This window comes from Oncorhynchus nerka, linkage group LG26, assembly GCF_034236695.1.
Source record: "Oncorhynchus nerka isolate Pitt River linkage group LG26, Oner_Uvic_2.0, whole genome shotgun sequence".
NCBI classification, from domain to species: domain Eukaryota; kingdom Metazoa; phylum Chordata; class Actinopteri; order Salmoniformes; family Salmonidae; genus Oncorhynchus; species Oncorhynchus nerka.
Genome location: NC_088421.1, coordinates 44,765,724 through 44,789,398, shown reverse-complemented (window position 1 = coordinate 44,789,398; position 23,675 = coordinate 44,765,724). Strand labels below are relative to the sequence as shown.

General features: G+C 46.5%; 2 protein-coding genes across 3 annotated transcripts in view; one reads left to right on the top strand and one right to left on the bottom strand.

Annotated features, from left to right (window-relative positions):
- Positions 1–18,767, top strand: part of cog1 (component of oligomeric golgi complex 1) — a 43,005-nt gene extending 24,238 nt beyond the window's left edge. Inside the window, exons 12-17 of one of the 2 annotated variants that reach the window (XM_065010802.1) lie at positions 5,719–5,843; positions 6,384–6,492; positions 12,537–12,646; positions 14,994–15,075; positions 15,475–15,512; positions 18,407–18,493. In XM_065010802.1, coding sequence (XP_064866874.1) covers positions 5,719–5,843; positions 6,384–6,492; positions 12,537–12,646; positions 14,994–15,075; positions 15,475–15,483 — 435 coding nt within the window. In that variant the 3' untranslated portion in view covers positions 15,484–15,512; positions 18,407–18,493. Of the gene's footprint in view, positions 1–5,718; positions 5,844–6,383; positions 6,493–12,536; positions 12,647–14,993; positions 15,076–15,474; positions 15,513–18,406 lie in introns of both variants that reach the window. The other variant, XM_065010801.1, reaches the window with a different exon arrangement.
- A 3,003-nt stretch (positions 18,768–21,770) lies between these two features.
- Positions 21,771–23,675, bottom strand: part of rgs9a (regulator of G protein signaling 9a) — a 35,053-nt gene continuing 33,148 nt past the window's right edge. The window contains exon 17 of the mRNA XM_065010800.1: positions 21,771–22,490. Coding sequence (XP_064866872.1) covers positions 22,331–22,490 — 160 coding nt within the window. The 3' untranslated portion in view covers positions 21,771–22,330. The remainder of the gene's footprint in view (positions 22,491–23,675) is intronic.

Sequence of the window (23,675 nt, the reverse complement as noted above, 5' to 3'; positions counted from 1 at the left end):
AAGGTAACACACACACACACAGCGCAGGACAAGGTAACACACACACACAGAGCAGGACAAGGTAACACACACACAGCGCAGGACAAGGTAACACACACACACAGCGCAGGACAAGGTAACACACACACACAGCGCAGGACAAGGTAACACACACACACAGTGCAGGACAAGGTAACACACACACACAGCGCAGGACAAGGTAACACACACACACAGCGCAGGACAAGGTAACACACACAGCGCAGGACAAGGTAACACACACAGCGCAGGACAAGGTAACACACACACACAGCGCAGGACAAGGTAACACACACACACACAGCGCAGGACAAGGTAACACACACACACACAGCGCAGGACAAGGTAACACACACACACACAGTGCAGGACAAGGTAACACACACAGCGCAGGACAAGGTAACACACACACACACAGCAGGACAAGGTAACACACACACACACAGCGCAGGACAAGGTAACACACACACACACAGCGCAGGACAAGGTAACACACACACACACACAGCGCAGGACAAGGTAACACACACACACACAGCGCAGGACAAGGTAACACACACACACACAGCGCAGGACAAGGTAACACACACACACAGCGCAGGACAAGGTAACACACACACACAGAGCAGGACAAGGTAACACACACACACACAGCGCAGGACAAGGTAACACACACACACACAGCGCAGGACAAGGTAACACACACACACAGCGCAGGACAAGGTCACACACACACACACAGCGCAGGACAAGGTAACACACACACACACAGCGCAGGACAAGGTAACACACACACACACACACACACAGAGCAGGACAAGGTAACACACACACACACACACACACAGCGCAGGACAAGGTAACACACACACACACAGCGCAGGACAAGGTAACACACACACACAGAGCAGGACAAGGTAACACACACACACAGCAGGACAAGGTAACACACACACACAGCGCAGGACAAGGTAACACACACACACAGCGCAGGACAAGGTAACACACACACACAGTGCAGGACAAGGTAACACACACACACAGCGCAGGACAAGGTAACACACACACACAGCGCAGGACAAGGTAACACACACAGCAGGACACACACAGCGCAGGACAAGGTAACACACACACACAGCGCAGGACAAGGTAACACACACACACAGCGCAGGACAAGGTAACACACACACACACAGCGCAGGACAAGGTAACACACACACACACAGCGCAGGACAAGGTAACACACACACACACAGCGCAGGACAAGGTAACACACACACACACAGCGCAGGACAAGGTAACACACACACACACACAGCGCAGGACAAGGTAACACACACACACACAGCGCAGGACAAGGTAACACACACACACACAGCGCAGGACAAGGTAACACACACACACACAGCGCAGGACAAGGTAACACACACACAGAGCAGGACAAGGTAACACACACAGAGCAGGACAAGGTAACACACACACACAGAGCAGGACAAGGTAACACACACACACAGCGCAGGACAAGGTAACACACACACACAGCGCAGGACAAGGTAACACACACACACAGCGCAGGACAAGGTACACACACACACACAGCGCAGGACAAGGTAACACACACACACACACAGAGCAGGACAAGGTAACACACACACACACACACACAGCAGGACAAGGTAACACACACACACACAGCAGGACAAGGTAACACACACACACACAGAGCAGGACAAGGTAACACAGCGCAGGACAAGGTAACACACACACACAGCGCAGGACAAGGTAACACACACACACAGCGCAGGACAAGGTAGGTAACACACACACACAGCGCAGGACAAGGAACACACACACACAGCACACACACACACAGCGCAGGACAAGGTAACACACACACACAGCGCAGGACAAGGTAACACACACACACAGCGCAGGACAAGGTAACACACACACACAGCGCAGGACAAGGTAACACACACACACACACAGCGCAGGACAAGGTAACACACACACACACAGCGCAGGACAAGGTAACACACACACACACACAGCGCAGGACAAGGTAACACACACACAACACACACACAGGACAAGCGTAACAAGGTAACACACACACAGCGCAGGACAAGGTAACACACACACACACAGCTCAGGACAAGGTAGGACACACACAGCGCAGGACAAGGTAACACACACACACACAGCTCAGCGCAGGACAAGGTAACACACACACACACAGGACAAGGTAACACACACACACAGAGAGGACAAGGTAACACACACAGAGCAGGACACAACACACACACACAGAGCAGGACAAGGTAACACACACACAGAGCAGGACAAGGTAACACACACACACAGAGCAGGACAAGGTAACACACACACACAGAGCAGGACAAGGTAACACACACACACAGAGCAGGACAAGGTAACACACACACACAGAGCAGGACAAGGTAACACACACACACAGAGCAGGACAAGGTAACACACACAGCGCAGGACAAGGTAACACACACAGCGCAGGACAAGGTAACACACACAGCGCAGGACAAGGTAACACACACAGCGCAGGACAAGGTAACACACACACACAGAGCAGGACAAGGTAACACACACACAGAGCAGGACAAGGTAACACACACACACAGAGCAGGACAAGTTAACACACACACACAGAGCAGGACAAGGTAACACACACACACAGAGCAGGACAAGGTAACACACACACACAGAGCAGGACAAGGTAACACACAGCGCAGGACAAGGTAACACACACAGCGCAGGACAAGGTAACACACACAGGACAAGGTAACACAGCGCAGGACAAGGTAACACACACACACAGCGCAGGACAAGGTAACACACACACACAGCGCAGGACAAGGTAACACACACACACACAGCGCAGGACAAGGTAACACACACACACACAGCGCAGGACAAGGTAACACACACACACACAGCGCAGGACAAGGTAACACACACACAGGACAAGGTAACACACACAGCGCAGGACAAGGTAACACACACACACACAGCGCAGGACAAGGTAACACACACACACACACACAGCGCAGGACAAGGTAACACACACACACACACACGCAGGACAAGGTAACACACACACACACAGCGCAGGACAAGGTAACACACACACACACAGCGGACAGGACACAGGTAGGACAAGGTAACACACACACACAGAGCAGGACAAGGTAACACACACACACAGAGCAGGACAAGGTAACACACACACACAGCGCAGGACAAGGTAACACACACACACAGCGCAGGACAAGGTAACACACACACACAGCGCAGGACAAGGTAACACACACACACACAGCGCAGGACAAGGTAACACACACACACAGCGCAGGACAAGGTAACACACACACACACAGCACAGAGCAGGACAAGGTAACACACACACACACACACAGCGCAGGACAAGGTAACACACACACACACAGCGCAGGACAAGGTAACACACACACACAGAGCAGGACAAGGTAACACACACACAGCGCAGGACAAGGTAACACACACACACAGCGCAGGACAAGGTAACACACACACACAGCGCAGGACAAGGTAACACACACACACAGCGCAGGACAAGGTAACACACACACACAGCGCAGGACAAGGTAACACACACACACAGCGCAGGACAAGGTAACACACACAGCGCAGGACAAGGTAACACACACAGCGCAGGACAAGGTAACACACACACACAGCGCAGGACAAGGTAACACACACACACAGCGCAGGACAAGGTAACACACACACACACAGCGCAGGACAAGGTAACACACACACACACAGCGCAGGACAAGGTAACACACACACACACAGCGCAGGACAAGGTAACACACACACACACAGCGCAGGACAAGGTAACACACACACACACACACAGCGCAGGACAAGGTAACACACACACACACAGCTCAGGACAAGGTAACACACACACACACAGCGCAGGACAAGGTAACACACACACACACAGCTCAGGACAAGGTAACACACACACACAGAGCAGGACAAGGTAACACACACAGAGCAGGACAAGGTAACACACACACACAGAGCAGGACAAGGTAACACACACACACAGAGCAGGACAAGGTAACACACACACACAGAGCAGGACAAGGTAACACACACACACAGAGCAGGACAAGGTAACACACACACACAGCGCAGGACAAGGTAACACACACACACACAGCGCAGGACAAGGTCACACACACACACACAGCGCAGGACAATTTAACACACACACACACAGCGCAGGACAAGGTAACACACACACACACAGAGCAGGACAAGGTAACACACACACACACACACACAGAGCAGGACAAGGTAACACACACACACACAGCGCAGGACAAGGTAACACACACACACACAGAGCAGGACAAGGTAACACACACACAGCGCAGGACAAGGTAACACACACACACAGCGCAGGACAAGGTAACACACACACACAGCGCAGGACACACACACAGCGCAGGACAAGGTAACACACACACACAGCGCAGGACAAGGTAACACACACACACAGCGCAGGACAAGGTAACACACACACACAGCGCAGGACAAGGTAACACACACACACAGCGCAGGACAAGGTAACACACACACACAGCGCAGGACAAGGTAACACACACACACACACAGCGCAGGACAAGGTAACACACACACACACAGTGCAGGACAAGGTAACACACACACACACACAGCGCAGGACAAGGTAACACACACACACAGCGCAGGACAAGGTAACACACACACACACACACACAGCGCAGGACAAGGTAACACACACACACAGCGCAGGACAAGGTAACACACACACACACAGCTCAGGACAAGGTAACACACACACACACAGCGCAGGACAAGGTAACACACACACACACAGCTCAGGACAAGGTAACACACACAGCTCAGGACAAGGTAACACACACACACACACACAGAGCAGGACAAGGTAACACACACACACAGAGCAGGACAAGGTAACACACACAGAGCAGGACAAGGTAACACACACACACAGAGCAGGACAAGGTAACACACACACAGAGCAGGACAAGGTAACACACACACACAGAGCAGGACAAGTTAACACACACACACAGAGCAGGACAAGGTAACACACACACACAGAGCAGGACAAGGTAACACACACACACAGAGCAGGACAAGGTAACACACACACACAGAGCAGGACAAGGTAACACACACAGCGCAGGACAAGGTAACACACACAGCGCAGGACAAGGTAACACACACAGCACAGGACAAGGTAACACACACACACACAGCTCCTGACAAGGTAACACACACACACACAGCTCAGGACAAGGTAACACACACACACACACACAGAGCAGGACAAGGTAACACACACACACAGAGCAGGACAAGGTAACACAGACACACAGAGCAGGACAAGGTAACACACACACACAGAGCAGGACAAGGTAACACACACACAGCGCAGGACAAGGTAACACACACAGCGCAGGACAAGGTAACACACACAAACACACACACAGCGCAGGACAAGGTAACACACAGGGCTGACACTGTAATCATAGAGCACACCTGGACAATGAAATGAGTTGTCATCCTAAAGAGATGAACATCCCCCCCCCCCCCCTCTCTCTCCAGGACTGTCCGTTCCCTATGACTCAGAACAGGTCTCTACAGCTGTTATTTGACCTGAGATATCTCACTGCTACCCTGGGTACCAAACTAGAGGATGGCAGGGGCTTCCGCTCTCAACAAGACCCCAGGTACACACACACACACACACCTGGTCTCTGTGTGTTACAGGGTTCAGTAACATCCTGGTCTCTCTGTATGTTACAGGGTTCAGTAACATCCTGGTCTCTGTGTGTTACAGGGTTCAGTAACATCCTGGTCTCTCTGTATGTTACAGGGTTCAGTAACATCCTGGTCTCTGTGTGTTACAGGGTTCAGTAACATCCTGGTCTCTCTGTATGTTACAGGGTTCAGTAACATCCTGGTCTCTCTGTGTGTTACAGGGTTCAGTAACATCCTGGTCTCTCTGTATGTTACAGGGTTCAGTAACATCCTGGTCTCTCTGTGTGTTACAGGGTTCAGTAACATCCTGGTCTCTCTGTGTGTTACAGGGTTCAGTAACATCCTGGTCTCTCTGTGTGTTACAGGGTTCAGTAACATCCTGGTCTCTCTGTATGTTACAGGGTTCAGTAACATCCTGGTCTCTCTGTATGTTACAGGGTTCAGTAACATCCTGGTCTCTCTGTATGTTACAGGGTTCAGTAACATCCTGGTCTCTCTGTATGTTACAGGGTTCAGCAGGTGTGTGATTCGCTGGAGAGCTACATTGATCCCTTTGACCTGGATGTGTTCATGCCGCCATTCAACAGCAACCTCAACCGCCTATCACAGAGGAGTTCGGTACGAATGGCCCCGCCCCCTGACGCTACTAACGTGATAGGAGACTAAAATAAATCATGATCGTCAGTGTAGTGCCGGGTTATCCCGGGTTACCCTGTGTTATTCTGATTTAGCCTGGGTTATTCTGATTTACCCTGGGTTATCCTGGGTTACCCTGGGTTATTCTGATTTACCCTGGGTTGTCCTGGGTTATCCTGGGTTATTCTGATTTACCCTGGGTTATCCTAGGTTATCCTGGGTTATTCTGATTTACCCTGGGTTGTCCTGGGTTATTCTGATTTACCCTGGGTTATCCTGGGTTATTCTGATTTACCCTGGGTTATCCTGGGTTATTCTGATTTACCCTGGGTTGTCCTGGGTTATTCTGATTTACCCTGGGTTATCCTGGGTTACCCTGGGTTATTCTGATTTACCCTGGGTTGTCCTGGGTTATTCTGATTTACCCTGGGTTGTCCTGGGTTATTCTTATTTACCCTGTGTTATTCTGGGTTAGCCTGGGTTATTATGGGTTAGCCTGGGTTATCCTGGGTTATTATGGGTTAGCCTGGGTTATCCTGTGTTATTATGGGTTAGCCTGGGTTAGCCTGTGTTATTATGGGTTAGCCTGGGTTATCCTGTGTTATTATGGGTTAGCATGGGTTATCCTGTGTTATTATGGGTTAGCCTGTGTTATTATGGGTTAGCCTGGGTTATCCTGTGTTATTATGGGTTAGCCTGGGTTATCCTGTGTTATTATGGGTTAGTCTGGGTTATCCTGTGTTATTATGGGTTAGCCTGGGTTATCCTGTGTTATTAATGGGTTAGCCTGTGTTATTATGGGTTAGCCTGTGTTATTATGGGTTAGCCTGGGTTATCCTGTGTTATCCTGTGTTATTATGGGTTATCCTGTGTTATTATGGGTTAGCCTGGGTTATCCTGTGTTATTATGGGTTAGCCTGTGTTATTATGGGTTAGCCTGGGTTATCCTGTGTTATTATGGGTTAGCCTGGGTTATCCTGTGTTATTATGGGTTAGCCTGGGTTATCCACTGTGTATTGATCGTTCAGTAACTTTGGTCACAATTTGTAGCTCTCTCAGAGGTGCTGTTGGGGATTCAGATGTTGTATTGACGTTGTATTGACGTTGTGATCATTTATGTGGGGTGTTTATATTGTACGATTGTGGTGTTTTGGTTGCGTTAAGGTTGTTGTGCGAACATTGTGATAATGTTGTAATAACATTTAAAAGGGATTTTCCAGGTCAACAAAACAAAACAAAAAGAAGAGAGAAATGGTTGATAGTAACGGAGAAAATGTCCAACTTCGGCCTCTTCTCTGAGAAGGCTGTTATATCATAATGACACAGCACCAAATGTTCTGTAAACACCGGCTGAGAGGCTCGTAGGATTTCACAGCCGCTACAGATCACAGTGTTACAGATCACAGCCGCTACAGATCACAGTGTTACAGATCACAGCCGCTACAGATCACAGTGTTACAGATCACAGCCGCTACAGATCACAGTGTTACAGATCACAGTGTTATAGATCACAGTGTTACAGATCACAGTGTTACAGATCACGGTGTTACAGATCACAGTGTTACAGATCACAGTGTTACAGATCACAGTGTTACAGATCACGGTGTTACAGATCACGGTGTTACAGATCACGGTGTTACAGATCACAGTGTTACAGATCACAGTGTTACAGATCACAGTGTTACAGATCACAGTGTTACAGATCACAGCCGCTACAGATCACAGTGTTACAGATCACAGTGTTACAGATCACAGTGTTACAGATCACGGTGTTACAGATCACGGTGTTACAGATCACAGTGTTACAGATCACAGCCGCTACAGATCACGGTGTTACAGATCACGGTGTTACAGATCACAGTGTTACAGATCACAGTGTTACAGATCACAGTGTTACAGATCACAGTGTTACAGATCACAGCCGCTACAGATCACGGTGTTACAGATCACGGTGTTACAGATCACAGCCGCTACAGATCACAGTGTTACAGATCACAGCCGCTACAGATCACAGTGTTACAGATCACAGCGTTACAGATCACAGTGTTACAGATCACAGCCGCTACAGATCACAGTGTTACAGATCACAGTGTTACAGATCACAGCCGCTACAGATCACGGTGTTACAGATCACGGTGTTACAGATCACGTGTTACAGAATCACAGTGTTACAGATCACAGTGTTACAGATCACAGTGTTACAGATCACAGCCGCTACAGATCACAGTGTTACAGATCACAGTGTTACAGATCACGGTGTTACAGATCACGGTGTTACAGATCACGGTGTTACAGATCACGGTGTTACAGATCACAGTGTTACAGATCACAGCCGCTACAGATCACAGTGTTACAGATCACAGTGTTACAGATCACAGCCGCTACAGATCACGGTGTTACAGATCACGGTGTTACAGATCACGGTGTTACAGAATACAGTGTTACAGATCACAGTGTTACAGATCACAGTGTTACAGATCACAGCCGCTACAGATCACAGTGTTACAGATCACAGTGTTACAGATCACAGTGTTACAGATCACGGTGTTACAGATCACGGTGTTACAGATCACGGTGTTACAGATCACGGTGTTACAGATCACGGTGTTACAGAATACAGTGTTACAGATCACAGTGTTACAGAATACAGTGTTACAGATCACAGTGTTACAGATCACAGTGTTACAGATCACAGCCGCTACAGATCACAGTGTTACAGATCACAGTGTTACAGATCACAGCCGCTACAGATCACAGCGTTACAGATCACGGCGTTACAGATCACGGCGCTACAGATCACGGCGCTACAGATCACGGCGCTACAGATCACGGCGCTACAGATCACGGCGTTACAGATCACGGCGTTACAGATCACGGCGTTACAGATCACGGCGTTACAGATCACGGTGTTACAGATCACGGTGTTACAGATAAATCAGAATACAATGACAATCCTCCAGTCTGACGGCAAGTCATCAGATATGAGAACAATCCATAACATACATCATGGAGTCTAGAGACCATCAACTCACATCCTGTACAACCACAACACTGGAAATCATGGAGTCTAGTGACCATCAACTCACATCCTCTACAACCACAACACCGGAAATCATGGAGTCTAGTGACCATCAACTCACATCCTGTATAACCACAACACTGGAAATCATGGAGTCTAGTGACCATCAACTCACATCCTGTATAACCACAACACTGGAAATCATGGAGTCTAGTGACCATCAACTCACATCCTGTATAACCACAACACTGGAAATCATGGAGTCTAGTGACCATCAACTCACATCCTCTACAACCACAACACTGGAAATCATGGAGTCTAGTGACCATCAACTCACATCCTGTATAACCACAACACTGGAAATCATGGAGTCTAGTGACCATCAACTCACATCCTGTATAACCACAACACTGGAAATCATGGAGTCTAGTGACCATCAACTCACATCCTCTACAACCACAACACTGGAAATCATGGAGTCTAGTGACCAACTCACATCCTCACAACCACACATCCTGTATAACCACAACACGGAAATCATGGAGTCTAGTGACCATCTAGTGACAACACTGGAAATCATGGAGTCACCATCCTCACATCCTGTATTACAACATTTACCAACACTGGAAATCATGGAGTCTAGTGACCATCAACTCACATCCTGTATAACCACAACACTGGAAATCATGGAGTCTAGTGACCATCAACTCACATCCTGTATAACCACAACACTGGAAATCATGGAGTCTAGTGACCATCAACTCACAACACAACACTGGAAATCATGGAGTCTAGTGACCATCAACTCACATCCTGTATAACCACAACACTGGAAATCATGGAGTCTAGTGACCATCAACTCACATCCTCTACAACCACAACACTGGAAATCATGGAGTCTAGTGACCATCAACTCACATCCTGTATAACCACAACACTGGAAATCATGGAGTCTAGTGACCATCAACTCACATCCTGTATAACCACAACACTGGAAATCATGGAGTCTAGTGACCATCAACTCACATCCTCTACAACCACAACACCGGAAATCATGGAGTCTAGTGACCAACTCACATCCTCTACAACCACAACACCGGAAATCATGGAGTCTAGTGACCATCAACTCACATCCTGTATAACCACAACACTGGAAATCATGGAGTCTAGTGACCATCAACTCACATCCTGTATTACATTTACATTTACCAACACTGGAAATCATGGAGTCTAGTGACCATCAACTCACATCCTGTATAACCACAACACTGGAAATCATGGAGTCTAGTGACCATCAACTCACATCCTCTACAACCACAACACCGGAAATCATGGAGTCTAGTGACCATCAACTCACATCCTGTATAACCACAACACTGGAAATCATGGAGTCTAGTGACCAACTCACATCCTCTACAACCACAACACCGGAAATCATGGAGTCTAGTGACCATCAACTCACATCCTGTATAACCACAACACTGGAAATCATGGAGTCTAGTGACCAACTCACATCCTGTACAACCACAACACTGGAAATCATGGAGTCTAGTGACCAACTCACATCCTGTATAACCACAACACTGGAAATCATGGAGTCTAGTGACCATCAACTCACATCCTCTACAACCACAACACCGGAAATCATGGAGTCTAGTGACCAACTCACATCCTGTATAACCACAACACTGGAAATCATGGAGTCTAGTGACCATCAACTCACATCCTCTACAACCACAACACTGGAAATCATGGAGTCTAGTGACCAACTCACATCCTCTACAACCACAACACTGGAAATCATGGAGTCTAGTGACCATCAACTCACATCCTCCACAACCACAACACTGGAAATCATGGAGTCTAGTGACCAACTCACATCCTGTATAACCACAACACTGGAAATCATGGAGTCTAGTGACCAACTCACATCCTGTACAACCACAACACTGGAAATCATGGAGTCTAGTGACCATCAACTCACATCCTGTATAACCACAACACTGGAAATCATGGAGTCTAGTGACCAACTCACATCCTGTACAACCATAACACTGGAAATCATGGAGTCTAGTGACCAACTCACATCCTGTACAACCACAACACTGGAAATCATGGAGTCTAGTGACCAACTCACATCCTGTACAACCACAACACTGGAAATCATGGAGTCTAGTGACCATCAACTCACATCCTCTACAACCACAACACCGGAAATCATGGAGTCTAGTGACCATCAACTCACATCCTGTACAACCACAACACTGGAAATCATGGAGTCTAGTGACCAACTCACATCCTCTACAACCACAACACTGGAAATCATGGAGTCTAGTGACCATCAACTCACATCCTCCACAACCACAACACTGGAAATCATGGAGTCTAGTGACCAACTCACATCCTGTATAACCACAACACTGGAAATCATGGAGTCTAGTGACCAACTCACATCCTGTACAACCACAACACTGGAAATCATGGAGTCTAGTGACCATCAACTCACATCCTCTACAACCACAACACTGGAAATCATGGAGTCTAGTGATCAACTCACATCCTCTACAACCACAACACTGGAAATCATGGAGTCTAGTGATCAACTCACATCCTCTACAACCACAACACCGGAAGTCGTGTGATTTACACACAGGGGAAATGTAGCAATATGCTAAAGCCCTGTGTTAATGACTTAATTCTCTTTAAATGTCCCCATTCCAAACCCTGTTAATGACTTAATTATCTTTAAATGTCCCCATTCCAAACCCTGTTAATGACTTAATTCTCTTTAAATGTCCCCATTCCAAACCCTGTTAATGACTTAATTCTCTTTAAATGTCCCCATTCCAAACCCTGTTAATGACTTAATTCTCTTTAAATGTCCCCATTCCAAACCCTGTTAATGACTTAATTCTCTTTAAATGTCCCCATTCCAAACCCTGTTAATGACTTAATTCTCTTTAAATGTCCCCATTCCAAACACCCTGTTAATGTTGTGTGGTTCCAGGTGTTGTTGGGGTTGTTGACGGGGACAGAGAAGCAGTTTGTTTCCCGTGGTAACAGCGCGGCCTCTCAGGAACCCTACAACATCCTGCCGCTGGCCAGCACCCAGATCAGGTGACTACACACACCAGGACACACACCAGAACCCAGATCAGGTGACAACACACACCAGGACAGACACCAGCACCCAGATCAGGTGACGACACACACCAGCACCCAGATCAGGTGACTACACACACCAGGACACACACCAGCACCCAGATCAGGTGACTACACACACCAGCACCCAGATCAGGTGACTACACACACCAGGACACACACCAGCACCCAGATCAGGTGACTACACACACCAGGACACACACCAGCACCCAGATCAGGTGACTACACACACCAGGACACACACCAGGACACATATTCATTAATAGAAAGTTCTGATATTGGATCACTGGACAGGTGGGAACTGATCCTAGACCAGCTCTATGACTGAATCCTGATCCTATTAGATTACATGGACAGGGGGACCTGATCCGAGACCAGCTCTATTGACTGAATACTGGTCCTATTAGATTACATGGACAGGGGGACCTGATCCGAGACCAGCTCTATGACTGAATACTGGTCCTATTAGATTACATGGACAGGGGGGACCTGATCCTAGACCAGCTCTATGACTGAATACTGGTCCTATTAGATTACATGGACTTGGGGGGACCTGATCCTAGACCAGCTCTATGACTGAATACTGGTCCTATTAGATTACATGGACAGGTAGGACCTGATCCTAGACCAGCACTTTTACCTTGAGATGCCTTATGAGTAGGCTACAGGTCCATTAGTATTATAGCCCAGTACCCTGTCTATAGGCTACAGGTCCATTAGTATTATAGCCCAGTACCCTGTCTATAGGCTACAGGTCCATTAGTATTATAGCCCAGTACCCTGTCTATAGGCTACAGGTCCATTAGTATTATAGCCCAGTACCCTGTCTATAGGCTACAGGTCCATTAGTATTATAGCCCAGTACCCTGTCTATAGGCTACAGGTCCATTAGTATTATAGCCCAGTACCCTGTCTATAGGCTACAGGTCCATTAGTATTATAGCCCAGTACCCTGTCTATAGGCTACAGGTCCATTAGTATTATAGCCCTGTACCCTGTCTATAGGCTACAGGTCCATTAGTATTATAGCCCAGTACCCTGTCTATAGGCTACAGGTCCAGAAGTATTATAGCCCAGTACCCTGTCTATAGGCTACAGGTCCATTAGTATTATAGCCCAGTACCCTGTCTATAGGCTACAGGTCCATTAGTATTATAGCCCAGTACCCTGTCTATAGGCTACAGGTCCATTAGTATTATAGCCCAGTACCCTGTCTATAGGCTACAGGTCCATTAGTATTATAGCCCAGTACCCTGTCTATAGGCTACAGGTCCATTAGTATTATAGCCCAGTACCCTGTCTATAGGCTACAGGTCCATTAGTATTATAGCCCAGTACCCTGTCTATAGGCTACAGGTCCATTAGTATTATAGCCCAGTACCCTGTCTATAGGCTACAGGTCCATTAGTATTATAGCCCAGTACCCTGTCTATAGGCTACAGGTCCATTAGTATTATAGCCCAGTACCCTGTCTATAGGCTACAGGTCCATTAGTATTATAGCCCAGTACCCTGTCTATAGGCTACAGGTCCATTAGTGTTATAGCCCAGTACCCTGTCTATAGGCTACATGTCCATTAGTATTATAGCCCAGTACCCTGTCTATAGGCTACAGGTCCATTAGTATTATAGCCCAGTACCCTGTCTATAGGCTACAGGTCCATTAGTATTATAGCCCAGTACCCTGTCTATAGGCTACAGGTCCATTAGTATTATAGCCCAGTACCCTGTCTATAGGCTACAGGTCCATTAGTATTATAGCCCAGTACCCTGTCTATAGGCTACAGGTCCATTAGTATTATAGCCCAGTACCCTGTCTATAGGCTACAGGTCCATTAGTATTATAGCCCAGTACCCTGTCTATAGGCTACAGGTCCATTAGTGTTATAGCCCAGTACCCTGTCTATAGGCTACAGGTCCATTAGTATTATAGCCCAGTACCCTGTCTATAGGCTACAGGTCCATTAGTATTATAGCCCAGTACCCTGTCTATAGGCTACAGGTCCATTAGTATTATAGCCCAGTACCCTGTCTATAGGCTACAGGTCCATTAGTATTATAGCCCAGTACCCTGTCTATAGGCTACAGGTCCATTAGTGTTATAGCCCAGTACCCTGTCTATAGGCTACAGGTCCATTAGTATTATAGCCCAGTACCCTGTCTATAGGCTACAGGTCCAGATGTATTTTAACCCAGTACCCTGTCTATAGGCTACAGGTTCATTAGTATTATAGCCCAGTACCCTGTCTATAGGCTACAGGTCCAGATGTATTTTAACCCAGTACCCTGTCTCTGTTCTCCAGGTTTGGGCTGTTACCTCTGAGCATGACCAACTCCCGTAAAACCAAGTCCTCCACACAGGGAACTGACATCACACGCCCACTGGTGAGTCACATGGACAGACGAGTGGGGGGGTGTTGGGGGAGGACGGACGGACCGGTGGGGGGGGGGTGGGGGGGGGAGGATGGACGGACGGACCGGTGGGGGGGGTGTTGGGGAGGACGGACGGACCGGTGGGGGGTGTTGGGGGAGGACGGACGGACCCGGCGGGGGGGGGTGTTGGGGGAGGACGGACGGACCGGCGGGGGGGTGTTTGGGGAGCGGGAGGACGGACTGGCGGGGGGGACGGGACGGGTCTGAGGTTGAACATATAGCTGAGGTTTTCATATAAGCCTGCCTGTATGAATGTCAACCTCACCTCAAGTTTCAGTCTGTTTTTAACCTTGGCCATGTCTGTTGATTTCCTACGATGTGTATCATGATGTTTTATGTCTGCTTTTCCAGCTGTTTTGAGGGCAACAGACCCAGGACAGCAGCAACAGGTCATTGTGTGTGTGGGGTATCTTTAGTGTGTGTGTGTGGTATCGTTAGTGTGTGTGGGGTATCTTTAGTGTGTGTGGGGTATCTTTAGTGTGTGTGGGTGGTATCTTTAGTGTGTGTGTGGGGTGGTATCTTTAGTGTGTGTGTGGGTGGTATCTTTAGTGTGTGTGTGGGTGGTATCTTTAGTGTGTGTGTGGGTGGTATCTTTAGTGTGTGTGGGTGGTATCTTTAGTGTAAGTGTGGTGGTGGTATCTTTAGTGTGTGTGTGTGGTGGTATCTTTAGTGTGTGTGGGTGGTATCTTTAGTGTGTGTGGGTGGTATCTTTAGTGTGTGTGGGGTGGTATCTTTAGTGTGTGTGGGTGGTATCTTTAGTGTGTGTGTGGGTGGTATCTTTAGTGTGTGTGTGAGACAAACAGCGAGTGTTCCAAACCGTATCTGTGACCAGACAAACAGCGAGTGTTCCAAACCGTATCTGTGACCAGACAAACAGCGAGTGTTCCAAACCGTATCTGTGACCAGACAAACAGCGAGTGTTCCAAACCGTATCTGTGACCAGACAAACAGCGAGTGTTCCAAACCGTATCTGTGACCAGACAAACAGCGAGTGTTCCAAACCGTATCTGTGACCAGACAAACAGCGAGTGTTCCAAACCGTATCTGTGACCAGACAAACAGCGAGTGTTCCAAACCGTATCTGTGACCAGACAAACAGCGAGTGTTCCAAACCGTATCTGTGACTAGACAAACAGCGAGTGTTCCAAACCGTATCTGTGACCAGACAAACAGCGAGTGTTCCAAACCGTATCTGTGACTAGACAAACAGCGAGTGTTCCAAACCGTATCTGTGACCAGACAAACAGCGAGTGTTCCAAACCGTATCTGTGACCAGACAAACAGCGAGTGTTCCAAACCGTATCTGTGACCAGACAAACAGCGAGTGTTCCAAACCGTATCTGTGACCAGACAAACAGCGAGTGTTCCAAACCGTATCTGTGACCAGACAAACAGCGAGTGTTTTCACATCAATTTTCCATGGGGGTGCATCTCAATACTCTGACGTGGCTTCCTCTCATTGTCTCCTCGCCTTCATCTGCACTGATCTGAACGAACAAAACAAAGGAAGCCGACCAGCTTCCTTGCTATTAGGGAGGAGACAAGGACATGAGGCCAGGGTCGAGTTCATGTCACGCACATAATGGAAAACATTAGTTCAGGTAGTCTCTCTCTATTTCTCTCAGTCCCGGTAGTCTCTCTCTATTTCTCTCAGTTCAGGTAGTCTCTCTCTATTTCTCTCAGTTCAGGTAGTCTCTCTCTATTTCTCTCAGTCCAGGTAGTCTCTCTCTATTTCTCTCAGTCCAGGTAGTCTCTCTATTTCTCTCAGTTCAGGTAGTCTCTCTCTATTTCTCTCAGTTCAGGTAGTCTCTCTCTATTTCTCTCAGTTCAGGTAGTCTCTCAGTTCAGGTAGTCTCTATTTCTCCCAGTTCAGGTAGTCTCTCTCTATTTCTCTCAGTCCAGGTAGTCTCTCCCTATTTCTCTCAGTTCAGGTAGTCTCTCAGTTCAGGTAGTCTCTCCCTATTTCTCTCAGTCCAGGTAGTCTCTCCCTATTTCTCTCAGTCCAGGTAGTCTCTCTCTATTTTTCTCAGTCCAGGTAGTCTCTCTCTTTCTCTCAGTCCAGGTAGTCTCTCCCTATTTCTCTCAGTTCAGGTAGTCTCTCCCTATTTCTCTCAGTTCAGGTAGTCTCTCCCTATTTCTCTCAGTCCAGGTAGTCTCTCCCTATTTCTCTCAGTCCAGGTAGTCTCTCTCTATTTCTCTCAGTCCAGGTAGTCTCTCCCTATTTCTCTCAGTCCAGGTAGTCTCTCCCTATTTCTCTCAGTTCAGGTAGTCTCTCTCTATTTCTCTCAGTCCAGGTAGTCTCTCTCTATTTCTCTCAGTCCAGGTAGTCTCTCCCTATTTCTCTCAGTCCAGGTAGTCTCTCCCTATTTCTCCCAGTTCAGGTAGTCTCTCTCTATTTCTCTCAGTCCAGGTAGTCTCTCTCTATTTCTCTCAGTTCAGGTAGTCTCTCAGTTCAGGTAGTCTCTCTCTATTTCTCTCAGTTCAGGTAGTCTCTCTCTATTTCTCTCAGTTCAGGTAGTCTCTCAGTTCAGGTAGTCTCTCTCTATTTCTCCCAGTTCAGGTAGTCTCTCTCTATTTCTCTCAGTCCAGGTAGTCTCTCCCTATTTCTCTCAGTTCAGGTAGTCTCTCAGTTCAGGTAGTCTCTCCCTATTTCTCTCAGTCCAGGTAGTCTCTCCCTATTTCTCTCAGTCCAGGTAGTCTCTCTCTATTTTTCTCAGTCCAGGTAGTCTCTCTCTATTTCTCTCAGTCCAGGTAATCTCTCCCTATTTCTCTCAGTTCAGGTAGTCTCTCCCTATTTCTCTCAGTTCAGGTAGTCTCTCCCTATTTCTCTCAGTCCAGGTAGTCTCTCCCTATTTCTCTCAGTCCAGGTAGTCTCTCTCTATTTCTCTCAGTCCAGGTAGTCTCTCCCTATTTCTCTCAGTCCAGGTAGTCTCTCTCTATTTCTCTCAGTCCAGGTAGTCTCTCTCTATTTCTCTCAGTTCAGGTAGTCTCTCAGTTCAGGTAGTCTCTCTCTATTTCTCTCAGTTCAGGTAGTCTCTCTCTATTTCTCTCAGTTCAGGTAGTCTCTCTCTATTTCTCTCAGTTCAGGTAGTCTCTCTCTATTTCTCTCAGTTCAGGTAGTCTCTCTCTATTTCTCTCAGTTCAGGTACTCTCTCTATTTCAGTTTCAAAACGTTATCTTCTGTATAGTGCCTAATGAACATCACCAAGTTCTGACTGTTAAGTCATTCACCCCATATCTGTTGTTTAAATCCTCTCCTCCATTTCTCTCTCCCCTCCTATAGGCCTCACCCACCTGTAAACCCGCCCATGACGACACCTTCCGCCCCGGCAACCTGTTCAGACAGCTAGCCAATCAGGAGGAGGAGCCCGTGGCGCCGCCGTCGCTATTCAAGCTGGGCTGGCTCTCTGGCATGTCCAAATAAGGGGCTATGTCCCTAATGACACTCTCTGTTCCCACTATGTAGTGCACTACTTTTGACAAGGACCTATGGGAACTATTCCCACTCTATAGGGAATAGGGTGCCATTTAACACTGAACCCAAATAAGGAGTGTGACTGTTTGTATTCTTTAAACACCTTGTACTGTACAGAGACTGTTAGAAGATATGAATCAATATTACAGTTTGAACAGATTATTCATGAGATTGTGTTGATGTGTGATTTATTTCATTAATATAGTGGAGATGGATCATGTTTTAGTATATACCTGACCGCTGTCTGGGTCCTGCTGATAGTCACACATACAGACAGTACACACACAGACAGTACACACACATACAGACAGTACACACACACACACACACATACAGACAGTACACACACATACAGACAGTACACACACATACAGACAGTACACACACATACAGACAGTACACACACACACACACATACAGACAGTACACACACACACACACAGACAGTACACACACACACACACATACAGACAGTACACACACACACACACACACACACAGACACACACACACAGACAGTACACACACACACACACACACAGACAGTACACACACACACACAGACAGTACACACACACACACAGACAGTACACACACACACAGACAGTACACACACACAGACAGTACACACACACACAGACAGTACACACACACGGGCAGTACACACACACACATACAGACAGTACACACACACACATACAGACACATTATCAATGTTCAGAAGCAGCAGGTTCATAAAAGGATTCTGGTTTTATTACATATTTTATTATAATTGGGTCGGAGACCTGATTATCAGAACAGAGGTAGAAGGAAACAGACAGACAGAGAGGGAGAGAGTTGGAACCAGACACAGAGAGAGAGAGAGAGAGTTGGAACCAGACAGACAGACAGAGAAATGATGTAAAAGACATATGAACAATACACCACCTACAGAGGGACATGTGAGACTTACAAACACACACAAATATAAAATACATTTTGCAGACTGGTAACGATAACTGTTATCTATCTAGTTACAGACTGGTAATGATAACTGTTATCTATCTAGTTGCAGACTGGTAATGATAACTGTTATCTATCTAGTTACAGACTGGTAACGATAACTGTTATCTATCTAGTTGCAGACTGGTAATGATAACTGTTATCTATCTAGTTACAGACTGGTAATGATAACTTATCTATCTAGTTGCAGACTGGTAACGATAACTGTTATCTATCTAGTTACAGACTGGTAATGATAACTGTTATCTATCTAGTTGCAGACTGGTAATGATAACTGTTATCTATCTAGTTACAGACCGGTAACGATAACTGTTATCTATCTAGTTACAGACTGGTAATGATAACTGTTATCTATCTAGTTGCAGACTGGTAATGATAACTGTTATCTATCTAGTTGCAGACTGGTAATGATAACTGTTATCTATCTAGTTACAGACTGGTAATGATAACTGTTATCTATCTAGTTGCAGACTGGTAATGATAACTGTTATCTATCTAGTTACAGACTGGTAATGATAACTGTTATCTATCTAGTTGCAGACTGGTAACTATAACTGTTATCTATCTAGTTGCAGACTGGTAACTATAACTGTTATCTATCTAGTTGCAGACTGGTAACTATAACTGTTATCTATCTAGTTACAGACTGGTAATGATAACTGTTATCTATCTAGTTACAGACTGGTAATGATAACTGTTATCTATCTAGTTACAGACTGGTAATGATAACTGTTATCTATCTAGTTGCAGACTGGTAATGATAACTTATCTATCTAGTTACAGATGTAACTATAACTGTTATCTATCTAGTTGCAGACTGGTAATGATAACTTATCTATCTAGTTGCAGACTGGTAATGATAACTGTTATCTATCTAGTTGCAGACTGGTAATGATAACTGTTATCTATCTAGTTGCAGACTGGTAACGATAACTGTTATCTATCTAGTTGCAGACTGGTAATGATAACTGTTATCTATCTAGTTGCAGACTGGTAATGATAACTGTTATCTATCTAGTTACAGACTGGTAATGATAACTGTTATCTATCTAGTTACAGATGTAACTATAACTGTTATCTATCTAGTTGCAGACTGGTAATGATAACTTATCTATCTAGTTGCAGACTGGTAATGATAACTGTTATCTATCTAGTTACAGACTGGTAACGATAACTGTTATCTATCTAGTTACAGACTGGTAACTATAACTGTTATCTATCTAGTTGCAGACTGGTAATGATAACTGTTATCTATCTAGTTGCAGACTGGTAACGATAACTGTTATCTATCTAGTTGCAGACTGGTAATGATAACTGTTATCTATCTAGTTGCAGACTGGTAATGATAACTGTTATCTATCTAGTTACAGACTGGTAATGATAACTGTTATCTATCTAGTTACAGACTGGTAACTATAACTGTTATCTATCTAGTTGCAGACTGGTAATGATAACTGTTATCTATCTAGTTGCAGACTGGTAACGATAACTGTTATCTATCTAGTTGCAGACTGGTAATGATAACTGTTATCTATCTAGTTGCAGACTGGTAATGATAACTGTTATCTATCTAGTTACAGACTGGTAACTATAACTGACTGGTAACTATAACTGTTATCTATCTAGTTACAGACTGGTAATGATAACTGTTATCTATCTAGTTGCAGACTGGTAATGATAACTGTTATCTATCTAGTTACAGACTGGTAATGATAACTGTTATCTATCTAGTTACAGACTGGTAACTATAACTGTTATCTATCTAGTTACAGACTGGTAATGATAACTGTTATCTATCTAGTTGCAGACTGGTAACGATAACTGTTATCTATCTAGTTACAGACGTAACTATAACTGTTATCTATCTAGTTGCAGACGTAACTATAACTGTTATCTATCTAGTTGCAGACTGGTAATGATAACTGTTATCTATCTAGTTGCAGACTGGTAACGATAACTGTTAAATAGTGTAGTAGTATGTTGTGTATCTGTTGTGTAGTAGTTGATGTAGTAGTATGTTGTGTATCAGTTGATGTAGTAGTGTGTTGTGTATTAGTTTATGTAGTAGTATGTTGTGTAGTAGTATGTTGTGTAGTAGTATGTTGTGTAGTAGTGTGTTGTGTATCAGTTGATGTAGTAGTATGTTGTGTAGTAGTATGTTGTGTATCAGTTGGTGTAGTAGTATGTTGTGTAGCAGAGGGCCCCTACAGACAGTCCCTGTTCTCTGTGTGTTGTGTAGTAGTATGTTGTGTAGCAGAGGGCCCCTACAGACAGTCTCTGTTCTCTGTGTGTTGTGTAGTAGTATGTTGTGTAGCAGAGGGCCCCTACAGACAGTCCCTGTTCTCTGTGTGTTGTGTAGTAGTATGTTGTGTAGCAGAGGGCCCCTACAGACAGTCCCTGTTCTTTCTCTGTCCATCTGAACTAAAGTAGATTTTATCATCAGCAGATTCATTCTCCGCACAGTAAATGGCCTTAACTCAACACAGGTACTCAACAGACAATAGTTTATTTCCCTCAATCAACCAATCCGTACTGGCTTGACATCAGTGGTCGAGGACATAAATTATTCTATACAATACCAATATCTCCATTAAAACAATAGCTAATAAGTCCAATATTTAGGACATAAAGTAGTCCTATGTAACACCATCTCCATGGAAACCAAATATATATTAGATGAACAACCGCATGTATATTAAACTCCATTTCCCATGATGCCCTGGGCTCTCTCTACTTCCTGTCCAGCTTGTTGGTGGCCACCATGGCTTTGACGTCAATGGGCCTGGCAGCAACAGCTGCTGCTGCCTTCTCCTCCTCCTCCTGCTGCCACTGCAGGATGGGGCTGATGCCTGGGTTACGATTCCTCACATTGGCCTCCAACTGGGCATCACTGGAGAGGAGAGGAGGGAGAGGGAAGAGAGAGAGACAGAGAGGAGGGAGAGAGAGACAGGGGGAAGAGAGAGATGGAAGGGGCGGTGAGAGACAGAGAGGGGGAAGAGAGAGACAGAGAAGGGGACGGTGAGAGACAGAGAGGGGGAAGAGAGAGACAGAGAAGGAAGAGAGAGACAGAAGGGGAAGGTGAGAGACAGAGAGGGGGAAGAGAGAGACAGAAGGGGAAGGTGAGAGACAGAGAGGGGGATGAGAGAGACAGAAGGGGAAGGTGAGAGACAGAGAGGGGGAAGAGAGAGACAGAGAAGGGGACGGTGAGAGACAGAGAGGGGGAAGAGAGAGACAGAAGGGGAAGGTGAGAGACAGAGAGGGGGAAGAGAGAGACAGAAGGGGAAGGTGAGAGACAGAGAGGGGGATGAGAGAGACAGAAGGGGAAGGTGAGAGACAGAAGGGGAAGGTGAGAGACAGAGAGGGGGAAGAGAGAGACAGAAGGGGAAGGTGAGAGACAGAGAGGGGGAAGAGAGAGACAGAAGGGGAAGGTGAGAGACGGAGAGGGGAAGAGAGAGACAGAAGGGGAAGGTGAGAGACGGAGAGGGGGAAGAGAGAGACAGAAGGGGAAGGTGAGAGACAGAGAGGGGGAAGAGAGAGACAGAAGGGGAAGGTTAGAGACAGAAGGGGAAGGTGAGAGACAGAAGGGGAAGGTGAGAGACAGAAGGGGAAGGTGAGAGACAGAGAGGGGGAAGAGAGAGACAGAAGGGGAAGGTGAGAGACGGAGAGGGGGAAGAGAGAGACAGAAGGGGAAGGTGAGAGACAGAGAGGGGGATGAGAGAGACAGAAGGGGAAGGTGAGAGACGGAGAGGGGGAAGAGAGAGAGAAAGGGAGGTGAGAGAGAGAAAGGGAGGTGTGAGACAGAAAGGGAGGTAAGAGAGAGAAAGGGAGGTGAGAGACAGAAGGGGAGGTGAGAGAGAGAAGGGGAAGGTGAGAGACGGAGAGGGGGAAGAGAGAGACAGAGAAGTGGAAGGGGCGGTGAGAGACAGAGAGGGGGAAGAGAGAGAGAAAGGGAGGTGAGAGAGAGAAAGGGAGGTGAGAGACAGAAAGGGAGGTGAGAGAGAGAAAGGGAGGTGAGAGAGAGAAAGGGAGGTGAGAGACAGAAGGGGAAGAGAGACAGAGGGGGAAGGGGAGGTGA